This window comes from Canis aureus, chromosome 38, assembly GCF_053574225.1.
Source record: "Canis aureus isolate CA01 chromosome 38, VMU_Caureus_v.1.0, whole genome shotgun sequence".
Lineage (NCBI taxonomy): Eukaryota > Metazoa > Chordata > Mammalia > Carnivora > Canidae > Canis > Canis aureus.
Window position 1 is genome coordinate 12,685,046 of NC_135648.1, and position 15,550 is coordinate 12,700,595.

At 37.8% G+C, this 15,550-nt stretch overlaps 1 protein-coding gene across 1 annotated transcript in view; it reads left to right on the forward strand.

Moving 5' to 3' along the window:
- USH2A (usherin) overlaps positions 1–15,550 on the forward strand; it is a 693,391-nt gene that overhangs the window by 456,204 nt on the left and 221,637 nt on the right. Inside the window, exons 41-42 of the mRNA XM_077886665.1 lie at positions 7,887–8,221; positions 9,303–9,425. Coding sequence (XP_077742791.1) covers positions 7,887–8,221; positions 9,303–9,425 — 458 coding nt within the window. The remainder of the gene's footprint in view (positions 1–7,886; positions 8,222–9,302; positions 9,426–15,550) is intronic.

The window sequence follows — 15,550 nt, forward strand, 5'->3', positions numbered from 1 at the left end:
AAAGGCAAAGCTACGTAATGGACATTTTCCTGGATTCTTTTTTTTTTTTATTTATTTATTTATTTTTTTTTTAATTTTTATTTTTATTTATGATAGTCACAGAGAGAGAGAGAGAGGCAGAGACATAGGCAGAGGGAGAAGCAGGCTCCATGCACCGGGAGCCTGATGTGGGATTCGATCCTGGGTCTCCAGGATCGCGCCCTGGGCCAAAGGCAGGCGCCAAACCGCTGCGCCACCCAGGGATCCCTCCTGGATTCTTTATAACAAACATTTAATAACTGGTCAGATCTGAAAAAAGAACAAATCTTTTCAGAAGAATAATGTCTCCATGCACAATTCTACTTGACTCGGCATATATAAATAATGATCAAAGGGTCTCCAAAACAAGCCGCCTGGTTTTCTCTTTTTCTTCTTCTTCCTTCTTTTATTCATTTTTGTTTTTGATTCTGTAACCTCATCCAGGGATGAAACAATGTTCATGGCTTGTGAACGTGCTAGAGTGGAGTTTAGATTAGCTTGGCTAGGGAGCTCTCTCTCACAGGCTGTCATCAACCAGGTTAGGAATCTAAAATCTCTAAGAAGGTACCTGAAATGTATGGTCATTGTACATTAACAAAAGTTTTTTTTTTAATTGTACCTTTAATTAATTCTCATTTTATTTATTACTAGAAAATCAAAAGTTATCAATGGAGAGACTCTTCAGGAATACTCAACCGAATCTAGCATAGGCTGATATGTATTTAAATATTAAAATGACCTATTCATGCTTCAGTATTATCAGCTCATATTATGCTCAGAAAGATCTTATGACTGCCAAAGTACATCTTCCAGTGATATGGCTTATCTGATACACAAAGGCCGGTGACTGCAGTAGAGTGATTTCTCGTTGTCAAATACAGGATTTAAAAGTTAAAATTGCATCTACAGAATATTTTAATGAGAAAAAAAAAAACAGAAGTATTGTCATTAATGCATTGGTTAAGAAATTGATTCAACATTTACCACATAGAATCTTTCTGAGTATTAGGATCAGGGGAATTGTCATTAATATTAACAGCAACAACAATAATAATAACCAATTCTGCTAACATTTATTGAGTAGGAACACACCTGCATGAGTGCCTCTTTAATCACTCAGGATACACCAGAGACTGAAACAGAATCTTTACTTTTATGGGGCCTACATTTTAGACAGAACGGCATGAATGAATATATAATATGCCCAGAAGTGACAAGGACTTGGGAGAAAAAAACAAATCAGCTTAAGAGGAATAAACAATACTTTTTATTGATAGGATGATTGATAGGTTGATAGGATGAGGGAGAACAGGAATGGACTGGTATTTCTCCCTAGTTCTTGCTATATTGGGCCATATGTTCTGTTCACTGCTGTACCATGCTGCCTGCAAGAAGTCATGGTCTAACCAGGAACGGAAGAGAAACTCCATATACTTAGGTCTAATATAAAACCAAGTAATATGGTAATAAGTAAAAAGGTGATATGACTTGGCATAGATTTGAGCTTTAAGAAAGGAAAATTGGAGAGCACAGCTGTATATCAAAGTTATATTCTTTTTTTTTAAGATTTTATTTATTCATGAGAGACACGGGAAGAGAGAGAGAGAGAGAGAGAGAGAGAGAGAGAGAGGCAGACACACAGGAAGAGGGAGAAGCAGGCTCCATGCAGGAAGCCTGATGTAGGACTCCATCCCCAGACCTGTGACCACACCCTGAGCCAAAGGCAGATGCTCAACTGCTGAGCCACCCAGGCGTCTCCAAAGTTACATTCTTAATATTGTTTTTGATTATTTGATTATAAAGAAAAGAAATAATATATGATGTCAAAGAGGTTATCTGAAAAAGTGAAAACCATGCAGTTTTGTTTGGTATCTAATCACTTAAGAAAATTCATCCCATTTTCTAAAGTTGGTAAAAATGCTCTACCAAAACTTGAGAAAGATAGTTCAGTAAAACTATAGACTGATTTCATATATGAATATAGATCTAGAACTTCTCAATAAAATATTAGCAAATTGAATATTAAGGAGTATATTAAAAGAATGACATGCCAGGACAAATTTGGTTTGACTCCAAAAATATAAGGATGGTTCAACATCAGGACATCTATCAACATATTTCCTAAGTCATCTGATCAAAGGAGAAAACTCGTATAATTCTTTTTTTATACATAGATGCAGGAAAAAAAGGACTTGTAAGATTCAGCAGCCATTTCTCACAAAAATTCAATATAAATTCAAATTAAGATAAAGTTGATTTCTAAGATTGCTGGTGATTAAGCAGCAATTTTAACTCAATTAATTTTAACTCAGCACTTTTCACTTTATAATAGCGAAAGATTTATATGATTGCACATAAGGATTTATAAGATCGCTACATGGAAGTCTTGAGTACAATTCAGGACTAATAGAAGATAAAACATAAAAACAACTAAGCTGTGATGCTGGAGACAAATTTCTTTGATGGTAGAAGCAGTATTTTATTTCACTGAGAAATAATGGTTTGCTTGAAAAATGATACTGGCCAGAGTCCTTGTGTAAGAAAAAAAAAATCTTTCTATTTTATATCATAATTAAATTCCAATAAACTAAAATTTTAATGTTAAAAAATAACTAAGAGAAAGAAGAATTTTATATAATTTAAAGACACAGGGGCTCTTTGTAAAGAAAAAAACAAACACAGAAACTCATAAGCCTTAAAAGAAAAGAGAGATAGGGGCCCTTGCGTGGCTCACTCAGTTAAGCATCTGCTTGGGCGCAGGTCATCCTCCTGGTTCCTGGGAGGGAGTCCTGCACTGGGCTCCCTGTTCAGCTGGGAGTCTGCTTCTCCCCCTTCCTCCAGCTTGTGCTTTCTCTAATTCTCTCTCAAAAAAATGAATAATATCTTTAAAATTAATTTTTAAAAAGATAGTTATATTTAGCTAGAAAATAATTTGATTGTTTCTTGCAGGCTAAGACTCCCTCAAAAAAAAGAAAAATAAAAGGCTAAACTCCAAGAGATAGATTGGGAAAATGAATCTGTAACACACATTATAGAAAAATAGGTTATGTCCCCATAATATAGAAAGAACTTCTAATAATTTAAGATACAAAGGTATTTCGATAGAAAATAATGTATAAAATATGGACAATTTAAAGAGGAGAATGTACAAAGGTTCAATATTACTTGTAAGTATTTGTACCTCACCAAAAAAGCCAAGAGAACACAAACTAGTTAGAGAAATAATTAAGAAATAATTAGAGAAATAACTAAGTAATAAATAAGCAAAGACTAAAAGGAGTGGTAATTTTAATAATTTGTAAGGATCCAGATCACGGATACTTTTTTTTTTTCATTGTCTGTGATAAAAGGAATTACCTCAACCTTTAAAAAGTAATTCTTCAATAATCATTGAAATAAAACATAATGGACCTTCTGGCATAGCAATTCTTGCTAATCTATCCAATAAAAAATAAATACAATGATATGTATGCATATATTTTCAAATATTGTTTTTAGCAGTAAAGAAATGCCAATAGGATAAAAACTGTTTTTTTTTTCAATTATGAAAGGAATATTATACAGAAAAAAAAAGAGTCTGTCATTTATTAAGTCTAAAAATTAAGTTGTAGATTAATAGGTGTAGAATAGACATTTTTTTGGTAAAAAAAAATAAAAGAGAGAAAGCTTATATATGTGTGGGTATATTTGCTTTGCTCATATGAGCATACCAGAAAGTACAGGAGAATATATCCCAAGATATCACTTAGTCATTTTAAGAGGGTAGCTGGCAGTGAAGGGATGGAAAGAGAGGTGAAGCCATACTGAACTTCTAACTAATGAAATATATATATTTTTTCATATATAATGAAATATATATATTTTTCATATATATATGCTCTTTCTCTAATTTCAAGATGTAATTCTATAACATATGAAATGAAAAACTAATGCTAACAATTTTAAAAGTAAAGGATGACATTTGAAAGAGAAGATTTAATTTTATTCCAACAAATATTTATTGTATACCTTATTCTGTATGAGAGACTTTGCCAGGGAGTCAGTTGTTAAGAGGAATTGCTGCATGGAGTCACGTATTCCACACCGTTGGTCCTTGTATATTTATATGTTGTATGGATTAAGCACTCTTAGAGTTCTGTGATCACATGTAGACATGAAGGCAGGGATGGTCTCTTCACATAAGACATAAAGGAAATTGAGCTTCAGAGGTGTTAAGTATTTTTGTTTAAAGTCTCACAGCTTCGGTTGACTAGTCTGGATCACCAATCAGGGACATTGATTCTGCACCCATTCTCAACCCATTCTGTCATCTTCATAAATACTCATTCATAAAGTCCTTAAATGTAGTTTGATGGAATTGGAAGAAAGTTACAACGTGTATGTGTGCTATTTTTTCAGGCCTGAGGCCAATCAACTGACATGCATTCATAGATTTTTGCTTAAATTAGGGATCTTTGGAGGTGCCTGGATTCTTTAAGGCAAGCCAGTCTTCAGGGATCTGAAAGAGATGGTTCAAGTCAGTGTCGCCTTACACCTAACTGGCTACCCACTCATTCTTTTTTTCCCAAAAAATAATAACTAAAAAAGAAAAATGGAAATCTAAACAATTAAGAATCCCTCAACTAAAATACTAATTACGGTAGGCAAGGCATCTGTGAAAGAAGCACTTTATTTCTAGCCAGTAACTATAATTCTATGTAAAAGACTTCAGTGTAAAATGGCTGTTTTAGAGAACACGTTTCTTCCTTATTCAGGTTGGGAACAGACTCTCTGGTCTGAGTTCTCTGGGATGCAACCATATTTCATCATCCTTCCTGTGGACCATGTATATATATGAAAAAACCATAGGAAGTTAAACTGAAAGTTTTAATCTTGTACATTTTGGCCACACTATAGTAAATATAGTCTTAAGCCTAGGAAAGAATAGAATACAATATTTAGCTAGCTGGTTCCTAAAAAATCTTAGACACATATTATTAAAAATGGCTCTAGGATGTTTTTAGGAAGGTAATCAAATTAGATACCACTTCTGTTAGCTTATTGACTGTAATGACAATGGCCTTCTCTACGTAAAAATCCTTCTAAAAATTTCTGTAGAAGTAGATTCATGTCTTCCAACTCAATACTGTTAAAAAGACATTTTTTTCTAATTCTAACTTTTTATTTTTTTAAGATTTTATTTATTCATAAAGACACAGAGAGAGAGAGAGAGGCAGAGACACAGGCAGAGGGAGAAGTAGGTTCCATGAAGGGAGCCTGATGCAGGACTCGATCCAGGGTCTCCAGGATCACCCCCAGGACTGAAGGCGGCGCTAAACCGTTGAGCCCCCCCGGGCTGCCCAAATTCTAACTTTTTAAATGAGAAAAATAGCTAATTTGTTGATGTAAACATTTAAGATAAAGAAAATTGGGATTTTTTTTTTCCCCACAGATGGGGAAATGACTATCTCTAGTATCATTATACCAAATCTCTTAATCTCTTCTGGATATCTTATTCAAGTTTTATCATTTTTTTTTTAAAGATTTTATTGGGACATCTGGTTGGCTTGGTGGTGGAGCATCTGCCTTTGGCTCAGGTCATGATCCCAGGGTCCTGGGATCGAGTCCTTCATGGAGCTCCCTGCGGGGAGCCTACTTCTCCCTTTGCCTATGTCTCTGCATCTCTCTCTCTCTGTCTCTCATGAATAAATAAATAAAACCTTAAAAATAAATACATAAAATCTTAAAAATTTGAGAGAGAGACAGAAAGGGAGCAAGCATGAGTCGGGAGAAGGGCAGAGAGTGAGGGAAAAGCAGGCTCCCCTGTGAGCAGAGAGCCCCACACGGGGCTTGATCCCAGGACCCAGGGATCATGACCTGAGCTGAAGGCTCAACTGAGCCACCCAGGTGCCCCTCAAGTTTTATGTTATGAATACTTTTTCTCAGCCTCAATACCAACTTCCAAATCAATTTACTAGTAGCTCAACTAAACAGATTGTCTCCTAAGTTTTAATTCTTTCAAGTGCTGCCAAATCTCAACCTGAACTCAGAATGTTCTGACTTGAGAGGCAAAGAAGTGGTATCCACATATCAGTCGGGTTGAATTTAGCTGTCATAACCCTTCCATTTTTCATTTAGGTGACAAGTATCAGGAAGCCCCCTGAGTTTGACCTTGACTCATTTTTTTTTAGTCCACAAAGCATTGCACCTCCAAAACGAATAGAATCCGGTGTCTGTTCTACAACCTTTGCTCTTTAGGTTTCTTTGATTTTCTTTCCATCCAGACAGATCCACTGTGCTCATAAGGAACACATTTAAAAATTCTTTTCACCCCAGCACAGTGTGGACCTCTCCAAGAAGTTTTTTAAATTAATTATTTCAAGCCATGTAGTAAAATCTGAATAGTATATTGGGCCATTGTTAATTATAAATTAGGGCAGCAGTTATCAAGCAACAAGACAACTGGCATGTGGTGGGAGTCCATTTTGTTACCATTTATTAGTAAGAACGCTCTCTGAAAATCTCCAGTGATATTCCTTCTGGAGGAAATTATTTTCTCTTTGATTTAAGATAGAAAATGCTGGGATGCCTGGGTGGCTCAGTAGTTGAGCATCTGCCTTTGGCTCAGGTCATGATCCCAGGGTCCTGGGATCGAGGCCTATATCAGGCTCCCCACAGGGAGTCTGCTTCTCCCTCTGCCTATGTCTCTGCCTCTCTCATGAATAAATAAAATCTAAAAAAAAAAAAAAAAAAAAAAAAAGAAGACAATGTTGGTTACTCCTGCTGTATTCTAATTTTTCTGTTACTTTTTTCTTTGATTTTGTATAGAGTTGCAAATGTGGATATCAACATACATTAACCTTTTCATAATAAGTGTATGTTAAAGAAAAAAAGGAATTTAATCAGCTGCGACTACAGTTACTTACTGAACTCCATCTCTGTGTTCATGGCATTAAATGGCTATACAATTTAGGCCCTGCCATCAAGAAGCTTACAGTTTATTTAGGAGATGAAATATATACCCTAAAATGTAAGGAACATTGCAAGACAATGATAAGAGAGGAACCAGAATAGTATGTAAAAAGTGATTTTTTTTCAATGGCTCATGTACATTTTTCTAGAGTTCTTTTACCTCCAAAGCATGAGTGTGTTACCACTACGGTCTTAGAAAGTTTAGCCAAAAAAAAAAAAGGAATATGAAAATTGTAGTATTCCATTACAAATGTTTCTTTTTTTTCTGGTGCTCAGGTCCATGTGTTAGTTAAATGGGATCATCCTTTGCTTGCCTTTTTAAGGGCATATCTCTTATCTCAGAGAGTATAGGTTGCTATTGCTTTACTTTCTACAGTATGCACATGTGAGATTCAGGAATTCAATTGTGCATCCTCAGAAAATGCAAAGAATGATCCCCCACCCTCACCATCCAAAAAAAAAAAAAAAAGCATAGTGACATATTTAGAGTACATACAATGCAAAACAGGGAGTTCTGATGTTTCATTTAATTGAGTTATAAACAAGAAAACTGTCAAATCCTGCCACTGGCCCATTGAAGCCTGCGGATGTGTGAATTTCCTCCATGTGTGTGCTCTGTGTCCTTTAGAACACCCACAGTGGAGATGAAGCACCAAGGTGTGTATTAGTCTGACAGTCCTAGAAAGTATCAGGACGAAAAGCCAAACCCAGGAAACGGCATTTCATTTAGTTCCTGGTGTACTGCTAATTGATCCCAAACCCTTCATTACTGTCTAGTGCAAAAGGCTAAGTCGAAAGGAGGCATTTAGAAAGCGTCTTAAGTGAAAACAAGGCCTGGGAAAATTCTAGGTCTTGTGAACTTGACTTGCTCTGTTCCTGTGTTGTCACACTGATTCTAAATTTGTCTTTTATTTCAGGTCACTTGGAAACCCCCCCTCATCCAGAATGGTGACATGCTTAGCTATGAGATCCGCATGCCGGATCCTCACATCACCATAACCGAGGTTACTTCCTCAGGGTTAAGTCGAGTAATTACTCATCTGATTCCTTTCACTAATTACTCTGTCACCATTGTGGCTTGCTCAGGAGGTAACGGGTACCTAGGAGGATGCACAGAGAGCTTACCTACCCAGGTCACCACCCACCCCACCCTACCTCAGGGCATTAACCCGTTGTTGGTGATTCCTCTAAGTGAATCATATGTTGGGATTTCGTGGCAGCCACCATCCAGACCAAATGGACCCGATTTGAGGTAAGAAAGTGACTGTGCTTTTGGATTCTGCTATGGCCTTATATCCAGGAGGGAGGGAGGGAGGGAGGGAGGGAGGAAGGAAGGAAAGAAGGGAAGGAGGGAAGGAATGAAGGAAGGAGGGAAGGAAGGAAGAAGGGAAGGAGGGAAGGAGGGAAGGAAGGAAGGAAGGAAAGAAAGAGGGAAGGAAGGAGGGAAAGAAGGGAAGGAGGGAAGGAAGAAGGGAAGGAGGGAAGGAAGGAGGTTTACTCATGTGTGAATGTAAAACTAGTTCCTAATTGGATATCCTCCACTCATAACTTGAATACAATTTCATATTGTGTATCTTGACTTATATGGAGCCATAAAAGTCCATCAAGATAGAAATATAATATTGTGAAGCCCTAAAACCCCTTGAAACAACAATCACTGTTCTCTAACAATTCTTGATGTAATCCTTCTCTTGATTTTCAGAATATATTTTTACTGCATGTTAGGCAAACTTGATGCATGTTCTAAATGATATACTTACACAGAAATGCCTCAAAATTCTAAAGCTAACGCAATAATTCTCTGGCAGGGTATTATTATCTGGAAACTTGTAAAGAATGTGGCCAGGGACATAGATAAGATGAAAGAAACGTGTGTGATTCTGAAATAGCTTTTTAACAACCTCACCTTGACACCTAGCCAGGAGTAGCAGGTTGATAATATTATCATTATTTATAAAGCATCGATGGGTTGACGTCTTAGGAAATCATTAACTTTATAAGCATTTTGTATTTCCACTTTGTGTGAAACTGGCGATAAAGTTTTGGCAAATCTGAAATAGAAGAAATCTAAAATGTTATCATTCTTACTGATAATAGTAAAATGTGAAGGTAGCTGGTTGTTTTAAAATAATTGAATATCTGAAACTTGCAGCGGAAGACCATGATTATCTGGGGAAAAAAAAAAAAAAAAAAAAACCTTCCCGATTGTAAATTAAGATGCTTTCTTTACATTTAGGTGCACACACCAGACACTCACACCATGAAACAAACTGAATTTTGGTAATAACATTAGTTGAGATAATCCCGATGTTTCTGCTTGTCTTTTGCTTTAGATATGAGCTTCTGAGACGTAAAATCCAGCAACCACTTGCATCAAATCCCCCAGAAGATTTAAATCTGTGGCACAATATTTATTCAGGAACTCAGTGGTTTTATGAAGATAAGGGTCTTAGCAGGTGAGATTACAAAAACTATAAAAACAAATGCTGGCATTTAGTCTTGGGCACGTTGAATAGTTCAAAGTATCTTCATGTCTTCATTGTGTGTGCGTGTTATCAGTTGTGCAATAAAACATGTTCGGTGATTATCTGTGGCATTAATCATCGAACTGCAACAGTCAGCATGTTTCATGTTTGCCATCTTCACTGTATGCTTAAAATAAGCCTTTTGAAGTCGAACTTGTACATGTGTGAGCCTTAACCTATTGCCTTTGTCACAGCTCTAGCAAGACATGAACACTTAACAGAGGAATTTGGAAAAACTGAACACCTACAAAGAGGGGGTGGGGTGGGGAATGACTGGACACTTAGCAGGATACTTCTTACTTCTGGAGCATCATTGTTATAAGTCATTGATTCAGTCTAGAAAAATGATTTAGTTAGCACCCCCGGGACTTGAAAGAATTCAAACTAGGGCTCCAAGAAACCAGGAAAGAGGTCAAGGGGCAATGTCAGCCCAGAGCCCTGCGTGGGAGGCTCCGCGGACCTGGGTGGGTTTCATGCTGCACTGGAGAAGCAGGTTTGGGACCTAAATTCTCCAGGCTTCACTTTTGCTGGCTATAAAATGAAGAGATTGGATGAGGTTAAATGATTTCTCAGCCTTGATGAGCCCAAGCACTGCAATCTAATTGCAAAAGAAACAAAAAACAAAACAAAAAAAATGCACAACAAACCCACAAATATTATTTTATGAATGCTTTTTTTCACAGTAATCTTTTTCTTTTTCTTTTTCTTTTTTTAAGATTTTATTTATTTATTCATGAGAGACACGGGGGGAGGGGGCGGGGAGAGAGAGAGGCAGAGACACAGGCAGAGGGAGAAGCAGGCTCCATGCAGGGAGCCCGCCGTGGGACTCGATCCCGGGTCTCCAGGATCACGCCCTGGGCTGAAGGCGGCACTAAAACCACTGAGCCACCCAGGGATCCCCACAGACATGTTTTTCAACAGCATTTCTAGCAGCTTGATTATTTTCCTGGACCCACCACTGACTGGCTCTACCCTGAAGGCTGTTCACATCTCTGGCCTTGCCTCCCACCTCTTCCTCACCAAGGCTTGTCCCTGCCTTGTTAACCTCACTTCCATGCTCGTGGTGTGCAACACTTCCTCACTCAGCTTCTCCTCATTGCTTCCCTCTCCCTTTGTCTGGCTGGATCATCCATCACAGACTTGGCATGGAAGTTTCCTGGTGGGCTTCCCTGCCCCCTCTTCCTGGTCTGACTCAGCTGCCCCTACAGTGTATTCTTACAGCATCCTCACCTATCACTAGTGTCACTGTAATGTATTGGCCTGGCGACTTGTCTGGTCACCCCAGTGTATCGTCAGATCTACCAAGGAGGCAGGGCTTGGTCTTCATGACTTCTGAACCCTCAGTCCCCAGCATCCTGCCTGGCACATAGTGGGCACTCCAATAATTGTTAAAAGGAAGAAAATGTTGACTTATCAAAGGGTGGGCTGTTTCATTTCTCTGTGCCTTAGAAATGTTAATTGTAGTGTTATTATCTTTGGGGAATGGATGAAACTGAGGAATATCCTCATCCACTTTAAAGGATTGTGACGGGAAGACCTAATAGATATTGTAAAGGTTCCTGGGGGCAGGCATCCAAATCTGATGAAGAAATAGACTGAACCACAAGAAGTTGCCATTTCTGTAAGTCAACCTAAATTATCATGGTCACTAGACTATTCTCCACTGTTTTTAATTCACTCTTTACTTCAACCACCATTCTATAATTATCACTTCAGTTGAAGAAATTCATTTATTCAGAAATTTCTTCTTGCTTACAATCTGCCGAAAGGCACTGGGATAAAATACAAAAGTGAATTCAGCGTAACCCTTGCTCTCAAAGACCTTACAGTCTAGTGGAGGAAAATACATCAGACCCACTGCTATGTGCATAGTATTTGCTTTTTCCTTTTTTTTTTTTTTTAAGATTTCATTTATTTATTGAGAGAGAGAGAGAGCACAAACAGGGGAGATAGGAGAGGAGGAGCAGAGAGAGATGGGGAGAGAAGCAGACTCCCCACTGAGCAGGGGGCCCACGGTGGAGCTCCATCTCAGGATCCGGGATCATGGCCTGAGCTGAAGGCAGGTGCTTAACTGACTGAGCCACCGAGGCACACCCATACTAAATGCTTTTATCGTGGTTCACTCCATAGTCACCTCCAACACTGCCTAGGGGAGTTATATAGAAAAGTAGCTCTCTATGATCTGTGAACTTTAAGCGCCTTATATATACCATTTTCCCAAATAAACAGACCTTGACTATTTAATATTACCGAGTCAGATGTTTAGCCATGAGATGTTTGTCTGAAAAAGAGGATAAATCTCAGAAAGTTAATATTTCTTTATAGAAGAAATGAAAACTTGTAAAAGAGTTAGGGCCAAAGCCAAACGTTTATTATTGAATTTTTGGTGATGTCTCTAAGAATTTTTAATGAGAAGTCCAAATCAAAGATTTAAGAGGAGATATAGTTAAATCCCCCAATATCAAATTGAAAGGTAAGGTAACATAAACATATGGATGACAGCTGCTTCTAGAAGGAAAGTGTACATCTGACAAAATGTGCTGAGCGGTATTTTGACTAGCCTCATAATGCTAAATGTCAAGAGATTTTTTTTTTCCTGCTAGGACTAGAAAAAAAAAAAACAAACTTTTTTTTATTCAAATAACTGCTATGATCCTTGTAAACAGCTTGTGGTAAAAAACAAGATGCATTTCTTTTTAACATTAAAGAGAAATGGTGTGAGTCTTCATATTACAACAATGTTTTTTCTAGCCCTCTACTCTTTGTATGTAAGTCCATAAAAAGGCTACAGGCCCCTTCAGCCCGTAGAGGGTTCTCTCTCAACTCTGAGAGAAAACTGGAAATTAGTTCACTGGTGGGCACTATGTGGTGTGACCGATTTTCTGTTAAGAAGTCCTGCCCTTACCCACCTTGACTGCTAGCAGCCAGGGCTCCCCACCCCTGCTGGTAAGCTAGCAGTCAGATTGCAGAGGGGGGACCCCAGCTCTCGGCTCACTTTGGTTACACACTTGTCTTGCAGCCCCTTAATGACCCTACCCTTTGGCTTTTGTCATGTGGACTTATTTATTTGGATGCTATTTTTGGGGGTGGGGAGGAATAATTGAATTCTAATTTCTCTAATGACTTTCAGAGGAAACTGCAAGTTCCTATTCTCCTCAGACTCCACCATTCCTTATTTCCTCCTTTCTTACATACACATAAATAAATGTAACACTGAAATGTCTCTCCCCATCTTGACCTGGTTTCACCATAGCAACATCTAGAATGAATTTTTTGTTGTTGTTGTTTTTAAAGATTTTATTTATTTAGAGAGCATAGAGGGAGAGGGAGAGGGAGAAGCAGACTCCCCACTGAGCAGGGAGCCTGATGCAAGGCTCGATCCCAGGACCCGAGATCATGACCTGAGCCAAAGACAGATGCTTAACTGACTGAGCCACCCAGACTCCCATTTAAAATGGCACTTCTCTTGATATAAGAAGTAAAATTAACTTAAGATTCACTGGGCATCCCTTTATGAATATATCTTAAGTGTAAATATAAATTAAAGTCAATTTCCTTGGTCAAGTGATCTATTTTGGTTAGCTATATGTTTATGATATATAGAAAACACACCAAAATAATCTAAATTGTTATTATATTCTGAAATTCAAATCATTCTAGTAGTTGTTTTTCCCTTTGTATCTCCCGTATACAGAATAGACTGTTGAGCTAATTATCCAGATAATTTAGTTCAAACAAAATTAGTTTTGTTCTTATGATTATCTTAGGGAAGGGGTGATTTGTCTGAGTTACACAGCTAAGTTGCCTCATTATTGAATTTTTACTCTGTGTAGACATGAACTCAGCATAACTGTAGGTTTATACGACTTGTCAGTTTCTAACTTTTCTTCCGTAATAATCCTGTGCAAAATAGCCAAGTTATGGTTGTTGGGGGAACCATAACTTTGGGTTTCCTGACATTTTCATCACTTGGAAAACCTGGTGAACATGCTGTTATCATCTGATGCTGAGGTGAGCCAGGCAAGGTTTAATGGGGGGGCAGCGACCTCCTCATTTGTAAGCATCAGCCCACCCTCATGATTTCCGGTGCCTTGTTTTCTGAGTGATCAGATAAAACTGCCAAGAATGACAGTGATGACATGCTCTCCTGTTTGGTCTGGATTTGATGCACGAAGAACAAGTTACAAGAAATAATAGGTCATTTTTTTCTATTTTAAGGAAAATATTGACCTGTAGATAATAGTAACTTAGCTGCAGTTAAGTTTATAAAGAGAGATATGTTCTAACTCCTGTTCCTATTATTTGTAAATTTCTAAATATACTTCTTTGCAATGACAGTCTGGAAAGAGACTTCCATGTAACTCCTCAAGGATCCTTAACTGTCTTTTCTTTAAATGAAAGTATTCAGGATGCTTGGATGGTACAGTCCTTTAAGTATCCAATTCTTGATTTCTGCTTGTGCCATGATCTCAGGGTCCTGGGATTGAGTCCCATGTCAGGTGTCATGCTCAGCAGGGACTCTGCTGGAGGATTTTCACTCTCCCTGTGTCCCTCCCCCTCTTCTAAAATAAGTAGATCAATCTTTTAAATAAATAAAGTATTCAGAATTAAATATTCATCTTATTTTCAAAGAATAGTGTTTTAAAATTAAATTCTTTGGCTAAATATACCATAATATCTAATTTTAAATTTTACTGGCATAGATTCTAGTTTTTTTTTTAACCTTCCAAAATGAACTGTTTCAAGCCCAAAAAGTTCTGGGTGATAATATTCAAAAGAATATAATTTTCATCCCCTTCCTTCGTAATGAGATCAAATGTACACAGATGACAGGTCCTGCTTTGCTAGTATGGAAAGACCAGGCCAGTTCCATGAGACCTGTTCCAATAGGATAAATATATTTAAGTTGTAGCTATTAAGTAAAGAAGTTAACTTTGTACATATAGAGGGTGAGCAGAAGGGAGGCTTTTCTCCCATGACCACTAATGTGAGGTAAATCCTGTTATTTTCTTCAATAGTATCAAAATGTGAATAAAGTCGGATCTCAGAATGAAAGCCAACTTCTCTGCACACTGGTGTGCCATCTCATGGGAAGGTACTTCTTCAAAATGAGCAAATATGTGTCTATTTCACATTTAAACTAGAGATTCATGGTGTGTTTCTCCATTGAGATTTTTTTCATTGCTCTAAATTTACCTCAAGCTATCCTTTTCCAAGTGCCATCATATGAAACCGCACCTCATGAAAAATGAGCCTCCAAATGTGGAAGTATGCATTTTGTCATAGGAGATTTTTTTCCCTAATGTTTTATTCAAAAACAAACAAACAAAAAAACCCACCTAGTTTCTTTGCATTTATTTCTAATGTGATGATATAGTAGAACAAAGAAATTACAACAAAACTACTTTAGCTGTGGCATCCTGGTAGCATAAGTATAGATGGCCACAGTAATACGACAGCAGCAACTTGCCCTCAGAATCTAGAAAGTACCAGGTTGTGAAAACTTTCAAGGGTGACCAGTATTACTCTTCAGTATCAAAAGAAAAAAAATCTTCAGTAGCATATTTATAGATAATAAATAGGTGGTATAAAGAAAAGACAGAGACCATCAATGAAATATTTAAGCAACTGCAGATTTAAACAGTAGAAGCAGTGTTGCAGGATCCCTGGGTGGCTCAATGGTTTGGCACCTTCCTTCAGCCCAAGGCGTGATCCTGGAGTACGGGGATCGAGTCCCACGTCGGACTCCCTGCATGGAGCCTGCTTCTCCCTCTGCCTGTGTCTCTCTTCTCTCTCCTCTGTGTCTCTCTTCTCTCTCCTCTGTGTCTCTCATGAATAAATAAATAAAATCTTTAAAAAAAAAGAAGCAGAGTTGCATTTTTGTTTGCTTATGTATTCATTCCTGCAAAGGATGTGGGGATGTAAGGGACAGTATGCCATCAGAGGTTCCTCAAATCCTCCCATGTGTGATGCTGTACTCAAGCATATACTGGGCTGTGGCAGATATGGAGAAGAGTTAAAGAAGCAACTGAATAGCCTGCATTTTCAGAAGCATG